This window comes from Lithobates pipiens, unplaced genomic scaffold (assembly GCF_037356315.1).
Source record: "Lithobates pipiens isolate NorthernLeopardFrog02 unplaced genomic scaffold, aLitPip1_a1.2 Scaffold_22, whole genome shotgun sequence".
In the NCBI taxonomy this organism is placed as follows: Eukaryota; Metazoa; Chordata; class Amphibia; order Anura; family Ranidae; genus Lithobates; species Lithobates pipiens.
Window position 1 is genome coordinate 256,810,378 of NW_027507784.1, and position 14,225 is coordinate 256,824,602.

The 14,225-nt window shown below is 43.8% G+C and overlaps 1 protein-coding gene across 1 annotated transcript in view; it reads right to left on the reverse strand.

Moving 5' to 3' along the window:
- The window catches only part of NAGA (alpha-N-acetylgalactosaminidase), a 69,940-nt gene that overhangs the window by 49,764 nt on the left and 5,951 nt on the right, over window positions 1-14,225 (reverse strand). The window contains exon 2 of the mRNA XM_077448973.1: window positions 12,845-13,017. Within this exon, the coding sequence (XP_077305099.1) occupies window positions 12,845-12,999 (155 nt within the window). The 5' untranslated portion in view covers window positions 13,000-13,017. The remainder of the gene's footprint in view (window positions 1-12,844; window positions 13,018-14,225) is intronic.

Sequence of the window (14,225 nt, forward strand, 5' to 3'; positions counted from 1 at the left end):
CGCTTATTAGGCTGGGTTCACACTGGAGCGATGCAGGAACGCCACGAATCCACGGCGGGTTCCCGCATCGCATGCCTCCCGGCGGCAGTTCACACTGCCCTATGCGAACTGCTGGGAGTGTCAGTGAAATGTTAATGACACCCCCAGATCAGTTCGCATATCGCAGTGCGATCTGCAAACTCGGATCGCATGGTGTGAACACCCATGCGATCCGATTCTGCTGCGGACCAAAAAAAGGGTCCCGTGCGAATTTGCGGCGGGTGCGGCGCGAATTCAGCCATACTATCTGTATGGCTGAACTCGAATCGCACAGAGATCGGATGTGATTTGCACTGCAGTGCGGTGCGAATCACATTCGTTCTCATAAACCGCTGCAATGTGAACCCAGCCTTAGTGACACTGGCGACGGGGGGTGATCACGGGGTTAAACCTTTATTGGGGGGGTTAGGGGGGCACATTAGAACTAAAGGGGGCTAACCCTAACTGCCCTAACAGTTATTACAGTCACAAATGACACCAATGCAAAAAAAAAAAAAAAAAAATGCAATTGGTGTCACTGTGACTGGGGGGGGCAGGGGTAATTGGGGGGGTGATCGGGGGGTAAAGGGGGGGTGTGAGTGTGCCTGGCATGTTCTACTGTACGTGTGGTGTGTTGGTGCAACTCACCGATCCTCTCTCCTCGGTGCCGGAACGAAAAATACCGACACGGAGGAGAGATTACATCACTTCCTCTCCTGCGAGGAGAGGAAGTGATGTCAGGGAGCATTTCTATTCGTCGGGAGCGATCGCGAGGGGGTGGCCATGAATGAATGGCTGCCCCCTCATCCCGAACGAATGCCGACCGCCGCAGGCACCGGGGGGGGGCCCGATTGGGCCCCCCACCCGCGGGAAGGCAGGGACATATATACGCCCATATGCCTGCCCGTGCCATTCTGCCGACGTATATCGTCGTGCGGCGGTCGGCAAGTGGTTAAAAGCATATATCAGAGGTATTCTGATCCACCAGGTGGCTAAAATTAAACAGAAATCTAGGAGCTGGGAGGAAAAAATTAGGAAGGAAGTAATAGAGGCAGAGGAGAATTATGTTCAGGATCCCACCTATGAAAAACAAAGAATATGGCTAAATAAACAGCATGGGTATAGATCGGTAATTATCAAAAGGGAAGAAAATAAGCAGCTATTTCAGAAGCAATGCCATTTTGGGGAGGGAGAGAGTGTTGGGAGAATACTGGCCCAGTTAGTAAAAACGAATTCCCCCTCAGCTATAATCCCAATGATCAAGTCTATGAATGGGACAGTTCTTACAAGCGGGAAGGAGATTGTAGAAACCTTTAGGGTTTTCTATGAGGAACTATATAGAACTCGAGGCCAGAGAAACGAAGAAGATATGGGCGTATTCTTGGAGAAAGTGAAACTCCCAACCCTCACTCAAGAGGAGAGGGAGGACTTGGAAGCCCCCATAACCCTGAGTGAGTTACAGCAGGCAGTGACCGGTATGGCCAACCAAAAGTCCCCTGGGCCAGATGGCCTACCGGTGGAACTATACAAGAAATATAGTGAAATTTTACTCCCAGAGCTACTTAGGACCTTGAAAGGGGCAAAGTTAGAGGGGAGATTGCCCGCATCTATAATGGAGGCGACCATTATTGTAATACCTAAAGAAGGAAAAGATTCTCAAGAGGTAGCTTCGTATAGGCCAATATCACTTTTATGCTCTGATGCTAAAATACTAGCGAAAGTACTGTCAAATAGGTTAAATAAGGTCATTAATAGGCTTATACACATAGATCAGACAGGTTTTAGTGCAGGACGATCAACCAGCATGAATATCAGAAGGGCATTTCTAAACATTCAGACCCCTCCGATGAATGTGGGCTTGAGGGCCATCCTATCTTTGACAAAGGCTTTTGATAGTCTAGAGTGGGGGTATTTATGGCGTGTCCTGGAGGGGTGTGGGGTCGGCCCCGCATTCATCGGATGGATTAAAATGATGTATAGTGCCCCCAGCGCAAAAGTAAGAATAAACAAAGAACAATCTGAAAGAATAGAAATGAGCAGAGGGACAAGGCAGGGGTGCCCACTTTCCCCGTTGCTCTTTGCAATTGCAATGGAGCCGTTGGCGATCGCCATTAGGTCAGATCCTGAGATATCTGGGTTTCAAAGGAAGAGGGTAGGGAGGAAAGAATCGCATTATATGCAGATGATGTTCTCCTCTTTTTAGGGGATACTCGTCAATCCCTGGTGAAGGCAATTAAACTGGTAGAAGACTTTGGAGGATTTACGGGTTTGACAATAAACTGGGGGAAGTCAGAGCTGCTCCAAGTAGACATCCCAGGCGCAGTGAGCGCGACGGGGATACCGCAATTAGAAGTGGTAGATTCAATGAAATACCTCGGTATATATTTAACAGCAAATTTAGAGCAGTACGTTGATAAAAATATGGTTCCGCTATTGGGTAAATTTAAGCGAAGCTGTGATGCCTGGAGTCGACTCCCCTTGTCGATAGCGGGCCATTGTAGCCTGATAAAGATGATATGGTTGCCACAATTGTTATATGTCCTGCACAATGCCCTGGTTTGGATAGGGAAAAAATGGTTTAAAAAGTTTGAAACTCTCTTTCGGGAGTTAATCTGGAAAAGGGGACAGGCGAGAATCCGACTCCAGGCGCTACAACAGCCAATGGATAGGGGGGGGGGGGGGGATTAGCCGTGCCCAACCCTAGGAATTACTATTTAGCAGCGCAGCTGCAACATCTGGTGGCCTGTGACCAGGAGGGGGAGGGTAACCCAAATGGCAGAGCAATGCTGATAGGAGCCCCACATAAAATACTGGTGGATGCACTGGAGGCAAGTTCTTTTCAGCGCAAGGACCCCATAATAAATATGCTGAGCAAAGTATGGAGAACGGTAAAAAAGATGCTGGGATGTATAAGCTGGTCAGAATACACGCCCCTGTGGGATAATAAGAACTTGCAGGAAGTATTGTTAATTGGGAAAATTAACACATGGGAGATGAAAGGAATAACCAGGCTGGGCCAAATTTATGATGGTAGAATTTTGAAAACATTTATGGACCTAAAAAGGGAATATGATTTACCGCAACAGACATTTTTTCGATATCTACAGCTTCGGCATGCTCTGAAAGCGCAGTTTGGTCCACAGATACCTGAATGGGACAAGACATCCCTATCCCAGGAGATAATTAAAATAGATAAATCTAGGGGAGTTATATCTACCCTTTACGGGTTATTAGGTAGGGGTTCCAATAGAATCTGGCTTAGCCAAGCAAAAGAAGAAATGGGAAGAGGACGTAGGAGAGATCACAGAGGAACAGTGGAAGAGAATATTGGAACTGGGACCTCTATTATCGGTCTCTCCATCACAGATTTTACACTTGATGCTGATATACAGGGCCTATTTCACCCACAAGAGGTTGCTCTTGTTCGGAAGGAGGACGGACGCCAACTGCCCTAGATGCCGAGGCTATGGGGACCTTTTACACATGATGTGGAGGTGCCCAAAGCTGTTTCGGTACTGGGAAGGAATAGTAGAAATCATAAATAAAACATTTGGGACCAAGTTGGACCTGGACCCCAAAACTTGTATATTAGGATATAGGAAAACGCCGGGTGAACAGAAAAGCACTACGCTCGCAGTTATACGCTGCTTATTTCAAGCACGGAAACTGATAGCACAGAAATGGCAGTCCGAGAGAGCACTCCTTGTGAGTGATTGGGCCCAGGTTATCAATGATTTAATTTGGAAGGAGAAGACTGTATACATATGTAGAGGAAACCTTATAGGATTTGAGAAAATATGGAGGCCATGGCTGAATGAAATAGGGTATCCACCAGATCAGCAATAGCAGTAGAGGAAAAAAAAAAAAGTAGTAAATAAAGGATAAGGTAACTTAAAAACTATGGAGTACAGGTTTGGAAGTTAGTTCAGAAACAATAATGATCAACCTAGAAAGAAGGAATTTAGGGGAGGGAGGGAGGGGGAGGAGGCAACAGAATGCGGGATAAATTAAAACAGAAAGCGTGAATGACCGACAAAATTTATTGTTCTGTTTATAATCTGTTTTTTATACTACGATATTTTTGTATGATGAAAAAAAAATAAATAAAGAGAATTCAAAGTTAAAAAAAAGAGAAGCAGCCAAGAGGTCCATGATAACTGTGGAGGAGCTGCAGAGATCCACAGTTCAGATGGGAGAATCTGTCCACAGGACAACTATTAGTCGTGCACTCCACAAATCTGGCCTTTATGGAAGAGTGGCAAGAAGAAAGCCATTGTTGAAAGAAAGCCATATGAAGCCCCGTTTGCAGTTTGCAAGAAGCCATGTGGGGGACACAGCAAACCTGTGGAAAAGGTGCTCTGGTCAGATGAGACAAAAATTTGACTTTTTGGTCTAAAATCAAAACGCTATGTGGTGGCAGCATCATCTTGTGGAGGTGCTTTTCTTCAGCAGGGACAGGGAAGCCGATCAGAGCTGATGTGAAGATGGATGGATCCAAATACAGGGTAATCTTAGAAGAAAACCTGCAATGCCATGTACACACGGTCAGAATGTCGGCCAGCAAAAGACCGATGAGAGCTTTTTGTCGGAAAATGCAACCGCGTGTATGCTCCATCAGAATTTTGCTGGCCGAATGTCCGCCAGCAAAAGATTGAGACCAGGTTCTCAATTTTTCCGACGGAAATTCCGATCGTGTGTATGCAATTCCGACTTGCAAAAACTCAAGCATGCTCAGTTTCAACTAGGAGACGGAAGCTATTGGCTACCGACTATTTAACTTCCTTTTTCTAGTCCCGTTGTACGTGTTGTATGTCACCGTGTTCTTGACGGTCAGAATTTGGGGTGACTGTGTGTATGCAAGAAAGCTTGAGCAAAATACCGTCGGAAAAAAACATCAGAACTCTTGCAGACCAAAATCCCAAATCATGTGTACGTGGCATTAGAGTCTGCACAAGACTTGAGACGGGGGCAGAGGTTAACCTTCCAGCAGCACAATGACCCTAAACATACAGCCAGAGCTACAATGAAATGGTTTAGATCAGTGTTTCTCATCTCCAGTTCTCAAGGCACTCAAACAGGTCATGTTTTCAGGATTTCCCTCAGATGAAACGGCTGTGGTAATTATCAAGTCAGTGAAACTGATCAAATCAACTGTGCAAAATAATGGAAAGCCTGAAAACATGACCTGTTGGGGTGCCTTGAGGATTAGAGTTGAGAAACACTGGTTTAGATGAAAGCCTATTCATGTGTTAAAATGGCCTAGTGGAAAATTAAGGGGGTATAAATACTTTTTCAAAGGCACCATACATGATAATATGGGTATTATAACATCTTTAAAAGTATACCTAAAGGCAAAACTTTAGTTTTAGATAGAGTGGAGCGTAATTAGAACACTTGTCAATTTTACTGCCGTATGTCCCTCTAGGGGGGCAGATTTGCCATATTTACCCTGGTAACTGTTATTACAATAAAGTAAAAAGTAAAAACACATTTTGCTTTGTTAACAGAAGAATAGAGGGTTTTTAATGGGTACACTAGTTCTGGTTACAAGGGATTGCCTCATTTTTGATGGATTGCCTCACTTTTTTTTTAGGTTTTGGGGCAGAAAAGTGAAGGGAAACTTCCCCAATGGGACATAGATGGCAAAAAAGAATGACAGGGGATTGAATTCTTCATTAAGCAGCCCATAGGTTATGCCATTGACACCTACTGCTGTCAATCACAGCCTGTGAGGAGAGAGCAGGGGAGGGGCTGAGCCACACTGCACTTTATGTGTCTATGGACTAGAGGTCGACCGATATATCGGCCGATATTTGCCGTTTTTTAAATAATCGGCATCGGCCGATTGAGCTGATAAAAAGCCGATTTAGAACTACAGCGGGACTTTTCTATTACAGAAGTCATTTCAGTCAGTGTAAGTTGCCTGAGTCGTCATAGAAACACTTTCCTCCTCTCTGGCCAGGCTGCCAAGAAAAGAACAAAATTATACAATGTTTACACTTCTGAATGAATGAAGTCATCTCAGTGTTTAGAAGTTCTCAGTTTAACCATTTAAAGGCTAAATCTTTTCTGACACTTGTTGCTTACAAGTAAAAATCCTGTATTTTCTGCCAGAAAATCACATAGACCCCCCAAAAATTATATATATTTTTTTTAGCAGAGATCCTAGGGAATAAAATAGCGGTTGTTGCAATATTTTATGTCACACGGCATTTGCACAGAGGTCTTTCAAATGCATTTTTTTTTTTTTTTTTTTTTTTTTTTTTTTTTTTTTTAGGAAAAAAATACACTATTTAAAAAATAAAAATAAAATAAAAAAACAGTAAAGTTAGCCCATTTTTTTTTTCGTCCAAAAGTTTTGACCAACTGTTTTTATTTAATATATAGATTTTTTTTTTTTTTTTTAATCTAAATCATACATACAAGTAAACCGATAGGAGGTTTGTTTTGTTTAATGTTTAAATGTAAGAAATTTTCTGTATCACTTATGAAGACTGCTTTCACACTGGAGCGGGCAGGCGTTGATGGTAAAACGCACGTTTTAGCGGCTCTTTACCATCATTTTAGCGGTGCTATTTGGCTGCTAGTGGGGCACATATAACCCAGCTAGCGGCCAAGGAAGAGGTTAAATGCGCCCATGAAGCACTGCTGCCAAATCGCATTGCATGCGCTTCGGCAGTGGTGCCCATTCATATCAATGGGCAGGAGTGGTGGAGGAGCGGTATACACCACTCCAAACGTGCTGCTTGCAGGACTTTTTTTTTTTTTTTTTAAGATCCTGCCAGCGCATCGCCTCAGTGTGAAAGCTGTCTTTCACACAGACTGCAGGGGAGCCATTTTGCAGGCACTTTACAGGCACTATTTTTAGCCCAAAAGCGCCTGAAAAACGCCCCAGTGGGAAAGGTGTGTTAGATCAAGGGGGATTCAAAAAAAAATAAAAAAAGGAAAAAAATAAATAAATAAAATAAAATCGGCCTAACATATCGGCCCAAAAAAAAAAAAAAAAAAAAAAAAAAAAAATCGGCATCATATATCGGCTATCGGCCGCCATGATTTCTAAATATCGGCATCGGCCAGAGAAAAACCCATATCGGTCGACCTCTACTATGGACACACAGAACATGGCTTTGGATCAAGCCCGTGCAAATGCCCTCTTGGCAAGATGCTACTCTGTGAAAAACCAACCAGAGCAGGTAGATATAACATGTTTGTGATATATAAACAACAAAAAAAAAAAAAAAAAAAAAAAAAAACTCTACAAACACTTTAAGTACTGCACAGATTTGCTTAAATGTTCTAAGGTTAATTTTAAAATAACGATATCCAAATGGATTGCAACTATCTGACAAGTTAACAATGGCGTATCAGATGATCTTTGATAACTGGCAATTAAACCCCTTCGGAGCCTAAGGCCCCTTTCACACGTGTGAACAGTATAGTATGTCCGTATTTCATCCATCCGTTCTCGGATGAAATACAGACATACATGCATCCCTATGGGATAGCGGGTGTCAGCGGATGTTCATCCACTGACACCCAATATCATCCGTCCCCGCTATGGTCCAATTCTGTAGATGGAGGAAAATCCTATTTTTCTATCTGTCTGCAGACCGGATCAAATGAACATGGACAGATGGTCCATGTTCATCCGATCCCCCCCATAGCAGAGATATGACAATTATACGTTTGAGCAATTATAAATATATTAATTTTTTTCTGAAACACTTGTGCACATGTATAAAGTGAAGCCATGGTTTTGAATGTATACATACTATTTGTATAAATCACTTTTTGTGTTTTTAATGGTTGTATTGGGAGCGCCATTACTAGTATATAAAAAAAATAAATAAATAAATAAATAAAAAAGATAAGCTCTTTTTGGCGGAGCTTGGCGCGGAGCATAGATAAAGATTTGATCTGGCTGTTCCCAGGCTTATTCGACCAAGTTCACCATACATGTGAACGATTAATTGGAAAAAGATCGTTGAATGGTTTCCAGGATTTGAGGAGGTTCTTTATGTCTTATGGTCACTTGCTGGCCAGGCCATCTGGTCAGCACAATTTGTTGTCATTTTGGGTGAAAAGTCACGAATATTATTTGTAACACGGATTTTATTTCTCACATGGTGTTTGAGTGGAATCATTTAGAAAGAATTTTGGATTTTTCACGATATATTTGTTTGAGCAATTATAAATGTATACATTTTTTTCTGAAACATTTGTGCACATGTATGAAGTGAAGTCATTCACTAATGCATGGTTTTGAATGTATACATACTAGTTCTATAAATCACCTTTTGTGTTTTTTTTGTTTTTTTTTTATAAATTTTTATTCGTTTTAAAAGAAAAAGTACAGAACATAGCCTTGGGGCATTCCCCGGCTCAAACAATACAACACAACAGGTAAGGCAGAACACCTAAAAAACTATCAGCCTAACCCAAAGAACATACAACAACCAATCCCCATAGCTTGCTGCTAAAATTGACAGGAGCAATGCAAGTCCCAGTAATTAACACTAAGCGTAGTGATGCACTATAGGCAGTCTACCAACAGAGATCTACACGTGGGCGTCAACCGGATACTCAGGCATCCCAAACGCTACCCTAGAGAGAGCTTACCAGAGGAGTTGTCTACTGGATAGATTAGGTTGATAACCCAACAGGGCTGTCCCGCTCCCCAATCGTTGTCTCAGACTCCAACCAGATATTCCAAACCCTCTGAAACTTCTGAGGGCAACCCCGGATGGAATATGCTTCTTTGTACAGTGGTATTGCAAGGTTAACTAATGATTTCCATGCACTCAGGGTGAGGGTCGCTGTAGGGGCCCTCCACCGAAGCACAACAAGTTTCCTCGCATAGAAGAGTAGCAGCCCCAGCAATGTGCGGACTGCCCGCGAGGGAACCAAAGCATCCACCAACCCAAGCAGACACATCTCCGCCGTCTAAGGTATAGGGATCGTTGTCAGCTCAGTAATAAAAGAGAGTATGCTTGACCAATAACGTTGTACCACGGGGCAAGCCCAAATCATATGAATGTACCCCGCCAAATCCGCTCCACAGCGCCAGCACTGTGACGAAGAGTCAGGATAAATCCTACGAAGTCTACATGGGGTGTAATAAAATTTATGTAGTATTTTAAATTGAATTAGCCGATCTCTTGAGCAAATCAAATGTCTAAAGGGGGAGTCCCAAATGTCCTCCCAGTCCTCCCCATCCAATCCCGGCATCTCCTCCACCCAAAATTCCCTAAGTTTTTCCAATCCACTATGAACCGAGGGCTGCAAAGCCTTGTAGATCATGGACAATGGTTTAAGCAGCGACTCCTGATGTAGAAGCGTCTCCATACTAGACTGGTATAAGGTCGGGGGCGAACCACCAAACTGAGTCCCAAACGCATGACGAAGCTGCAGGAATCGGAAGAAGTACACATTTGGCAAATTAAACCTAGATTTAAGCTGGTCAAATGTCAGCAATGCAACATTCTCACAAACGTGGTGTAGACACCGAACGCCCCTCGACGCCCACACAATCGGATCCGGAATAGAGTAGAATTCAGGTAGGGAGGGATTGAGCCACAATGGAGTATTAGGAGAGAGCACTCGGGGCCCAGTCAGCCGGTGGCCACACACCCCAGACCACGCCCTCAGCACCGTCCTCATCGAGACTGAGAGGATGCGGAGCTCTTGGGCCCCTAAATAAAACGTTCCGCAGTGCTTCGAATGAGCCCACAATGGAGGCCTCCAAGGCAACAGCTGCGTTGGTGGCATCCGAGGTAAGCCAGCCGCGGGCATGCGTGAGCATCGCTGCTATGAAGTAGAGAAAAAAAATTAGGGCACGCCAGGCCCCCCTGCGTCCAAGGTCTCTGTAGTATGGACAAGCGGAATCGGGGAGGCGTGGCGCCCCACAAGAAACTGGAGATGTGTGAGTCTAGTCGCCGAAAAAGAATTTTGGGTATCCACGTTGGAGAATGGCGCATTACGTATAGGAGAGGGGGAAGCAATTTCATTTTAATTAAGTAAATTCGACCTATTAACGTAAGGGGGAGGCTGGCCCACACTTTGAGCCTATTCTGTGTGGTTTGTAGGGTGGGAAGATTAAGTTTACAAAAATCCTGTACCCTGGGAGAAATGATGACACCAAGATACTTAATTTGTCCCGCCCACTGTAGCGGAAGGGATGGGTCAGCCAGCCTCCCAGCATCTGGGTCCACTGGCAGGATCTGGGACTTGTCCCAGTTAACCCTCAGGCCCGACACATCCGCAAAGCGCGATAAAAGCTCCAACGCCGCCCGAAGGGACGGGCTGGGATCCCGGAGGAAGAGAATAATATCATCAGCGTACAGTGCAATCTTTTCCTCCAAGGATCCCACCCGCACCCCCCGAACGTCGTCCGAGGATCACAGCGCAACTGCTAAGGGTTCCACCATCAAGGAAAAAAGGGCCGGGGATAGAGGACACCTTTTGTGTTTTTAATGGTTGTATTGGGAGCGCCCTTTATCACAGCATTCACTCTTCACTAGTCTTCACTAATTTCAGGTGCAGCAACCCTTCTTTCCTTTTTTGTTTTATTATTGCCACCAATTTCATTCATTAATTATTCAAAGTAGTATTAAACCTTCAGTGTTTTTTAGCTTTAATACACTGAGCCCAATAAAATAAACATTACTTAGTAACTCATTTAATAAAATTCTTCCCCCAACCTTCAATACGCTGAATTCAGACTCTCAGTGTTGTTTCCCTGAGCTTCTGGTCATCACAAGGAGATAACAGTGGACAGTGCAGTCTGCAGCCAGTCTGTAAGCTTGGAGAAGAGACATAGGGGGAGGGATAAGCAGCAAAGTGCCTTGTCATCCTAGGCTACGGGGCTGTGTGTTTATAATTGATACACACAGTGTAGAAAGACACAAGTCTAGTCCCTGCATACAAGAGTGACGCTATAGGGAGGATGCAGGAAAAAGGAGCCACCCTGAAACAGAAAACCTATGGCAGCTGTCACGGCACCATCTAAAATTGGAAAATAGGAAAGATTAAAAGATAAAGAAGCTGCATACTCAGTAAGTGATGAAATCAGTAGCTGAAAGTAAGAGTGTAATAGCACATTAAGGATGAATAATGCTAATGTCGTCCTTAAATGTAGCACAATGACTATCACAGTTGTACATTATACTGCAAGTACACTACATGCCAGCCAAGCTGGCCAGAATAGGGGGGGGGGGGGGGGAGACTGAACTCAGACTGCCCGAGATGTGCGAGAGACCACGGGGACTTGATCCATATGCTGTGGCGTTGCCCCAAGCTACACCTATACTGGACAGGGGTCCTAAAAACTATTAACAATGCCTTTTCAGTTTCCATCCCGACCGACCCCAAACCATGCCTAGGCATCCTAGACAACCTCCCGCTAGAGGACAACCTTAAACTGCCCATTGCAAGGGCCCTGTTTCAGGCACGCCTGTTCATCCTTAGAAAATGGAAGGCAACTGAGCCCCACACGGCCAAAGAATGGATCAGACGGATGGGTGAGACCTTATGGCTGGAAAAGTTCATATTTCAACATAGGGGATAACAGAAAAAAAAAAAAATATATATACATATATAAAGTTGAGGACCAGTGGTCACCCTGGCAGAGCTCACCCGGCCTATCCCCGGTGGACCTCATACTAGATAGGTTACTGGGTTGCTAAATTGCAATGGCTAACACATCAGGTTGCACAGTTGGTCCATGGACAGAGAAGCAGGTCTCGAGGATCACAGACTACACTAAATAACGAAATGCAAGCTGTAAATGTAATGTCCTAGATAGTAGTGCAGTGATATGTATAGTTGTTGTATGTAAACTATGTGTTATTTTTAACTGGAATTTACTGACATGTTTGTAAACCAAGTTTTTCAATAAAACCCTTTTTTCGGAGAAAAAAAAAACAAAAACATTTTTTTTACCATGTCTTTCTCCCACCACCCTATGTCTATGAGTACTTTTAGTGTGGCTTTTCTAGTCTATAAACATTATTTACAGCATTTCCAGTTTTGAGCGCCTGCAATCGTTTTGTTTTTTTTGCAATTAGGAGAAAAAAAATAATAATTTGGTAGCACATTTTACTAAATCTTGTATTAGGGTTTGTATAAAGGCAGTGGATAGGTGTTTTTGGCAGTGTGATGGAGAACGTATCAGCAATTTCTTCTGTGAGAAACTTAGTACTGACATATTTTTACATCAAGTGTTCTGCATTTGGGAGGCAAGCAGGAGCCTGCAGTGTGCATTCCAGTATCACAAACAGACACCTTCTAGGATCATTACATCTGACAAAGGGTAGTGTGGTAGAATGGAACAGTGCAACTATCCCTGGATGAAAAAATAAGCACTTAATCAGTAGGTTGTGATCGCTGTATGTATCCCACAGATTCATTTTCAGTTTTGACTAAAGTTTTCTTCTAAATCCCTTAAATTATAAGTTTGTTTTGGCATTTGCAGTAAGGGCCGGTTCACACAGCGAGGCGAGGCGAGGCGAGGCGACACGGCTCGCCTCGCTCCCGCAAGTCGCCCCCGTTCTGTACTATGGAACCGTTCTGAGAGGAGCGACTCGAGTCGCTCCGACTCAGAAAAAAGGTTCCTGTACTACTTCGGGGCGACTTCGGGGGCGACTTGCATTGACTTCTATACAGAAGTCCTCTGCAAGTCGCCGCTGAGCTCCCCGCAGGTCGCGGCGAGGTAAGTCGGAGACGCCTCGCCGCGCCTCGCTGTGTGAACCGGCCCTAACAGTGGGTCTCATAAATACATTATTAAACATTGCAATGTGCTAGGCTAGTTAAAATGATAAAAACTTACCCAATACAATTCTCTGGATCAATTTTGCAGTCAATGTTGCATCTATATCGTTCCCATGTCATCCAGCCCATTGGAGGCGTCTTGGCTAAGCCATTGTCCAAAGAAGAACAAAGGGCAGACAGAGCAAGGAGAATGCCCAGATATATCAGCTGCATTTTATCTTCTATTCAAAACTGTAAATGAAAATAAGTAAATCTGTAAAGCAAAGTCTTTCGAAATTGACTCCATCTTATCAAGAGTGCCCCCATGCCACCCTCCGAGGGCATAGATATTACTATTTACTTAGTAGTGAAAATCTATAGCTTTTTACATGGCATGGTCAAAAGTTTACAATTAAAAAAAAAGTGTGCGTTTAGCTAATATAGTGAAAGACTGCAGCACTGAAAAAATCCCTGGATTGGTGAGATGTGGTATTAAAAGTAAAGTGTGCAGTCAAAATTAAATGTAGAAGTTCATTGACTTGTATGCAAATACCAAAAGGTGTATAAACAATTGATAAATAATGACAAAAAAAAAAATACCTTTCCTTTATGCAACATAAGCAAATTAGACATATTCTAAATAATTATTGGCATCTGCTCGTCGTGGATCCTTTTGCTTGCTTGCTGTGGCCCGGGGGCTGGATGTGGCCTTTGCTTGCCTTTGTTCCTCCCACTGACACCAACACCAATGTTGGGGTACCATTGCTCCCACCAACACCAACGATGGGACACTATTCCTCCCAATGACACCAACAATGGGGCACTATTCCTCCCAATGATGGGGTATTGTTTGCTCCCACGTTCTGACACTTTCTACTCCCACTGGCCACATTGCAGCCCCCCTAAACCCTGAAAGACAATAAAATGGCTGTTTAGAAGGTTTGGAGACCCCTGATCTAGATCAAACCGGTTATGACCTCCCCACAATTCTGCTACAACAACTAAATTAGCTATTGTAGATGAGACCAAGGATTTGAGGGGGTTGCCTCCCTGATTTTAGGATGGATGGAAATCTGCCTATACAGGTATTTCTCACACTTGCAAATAAGACCAGTTGTGAATAGCTGCTGGCGACCCAGTGGGGCTTCACTGTGATTAATTCTGGGGAAAAAATGTGGCCTTAGGCTTCATGCACATGAGACGCAGATGCAAACTCTGCTGGACACAAGCTGAAACCGGCATTTAGAAACACGCGTTTTGCCGTGATTTAGCGGCGTTTTACCGCTTTTGCGTCTAGAAGCGTTTAGTTAAGCTAACATCATAGACCCTCCCCAGCTCAAAAAACAGTATTAACTATTTCAGCAATTTTGTGAGACCAGAGTGAGTAGCAGCAGCTGTGAGAGCTGCAGTGTACTTGTATTTAGAGTGTCACTTGCCACGGCACCTGCCACAAGTTGTGG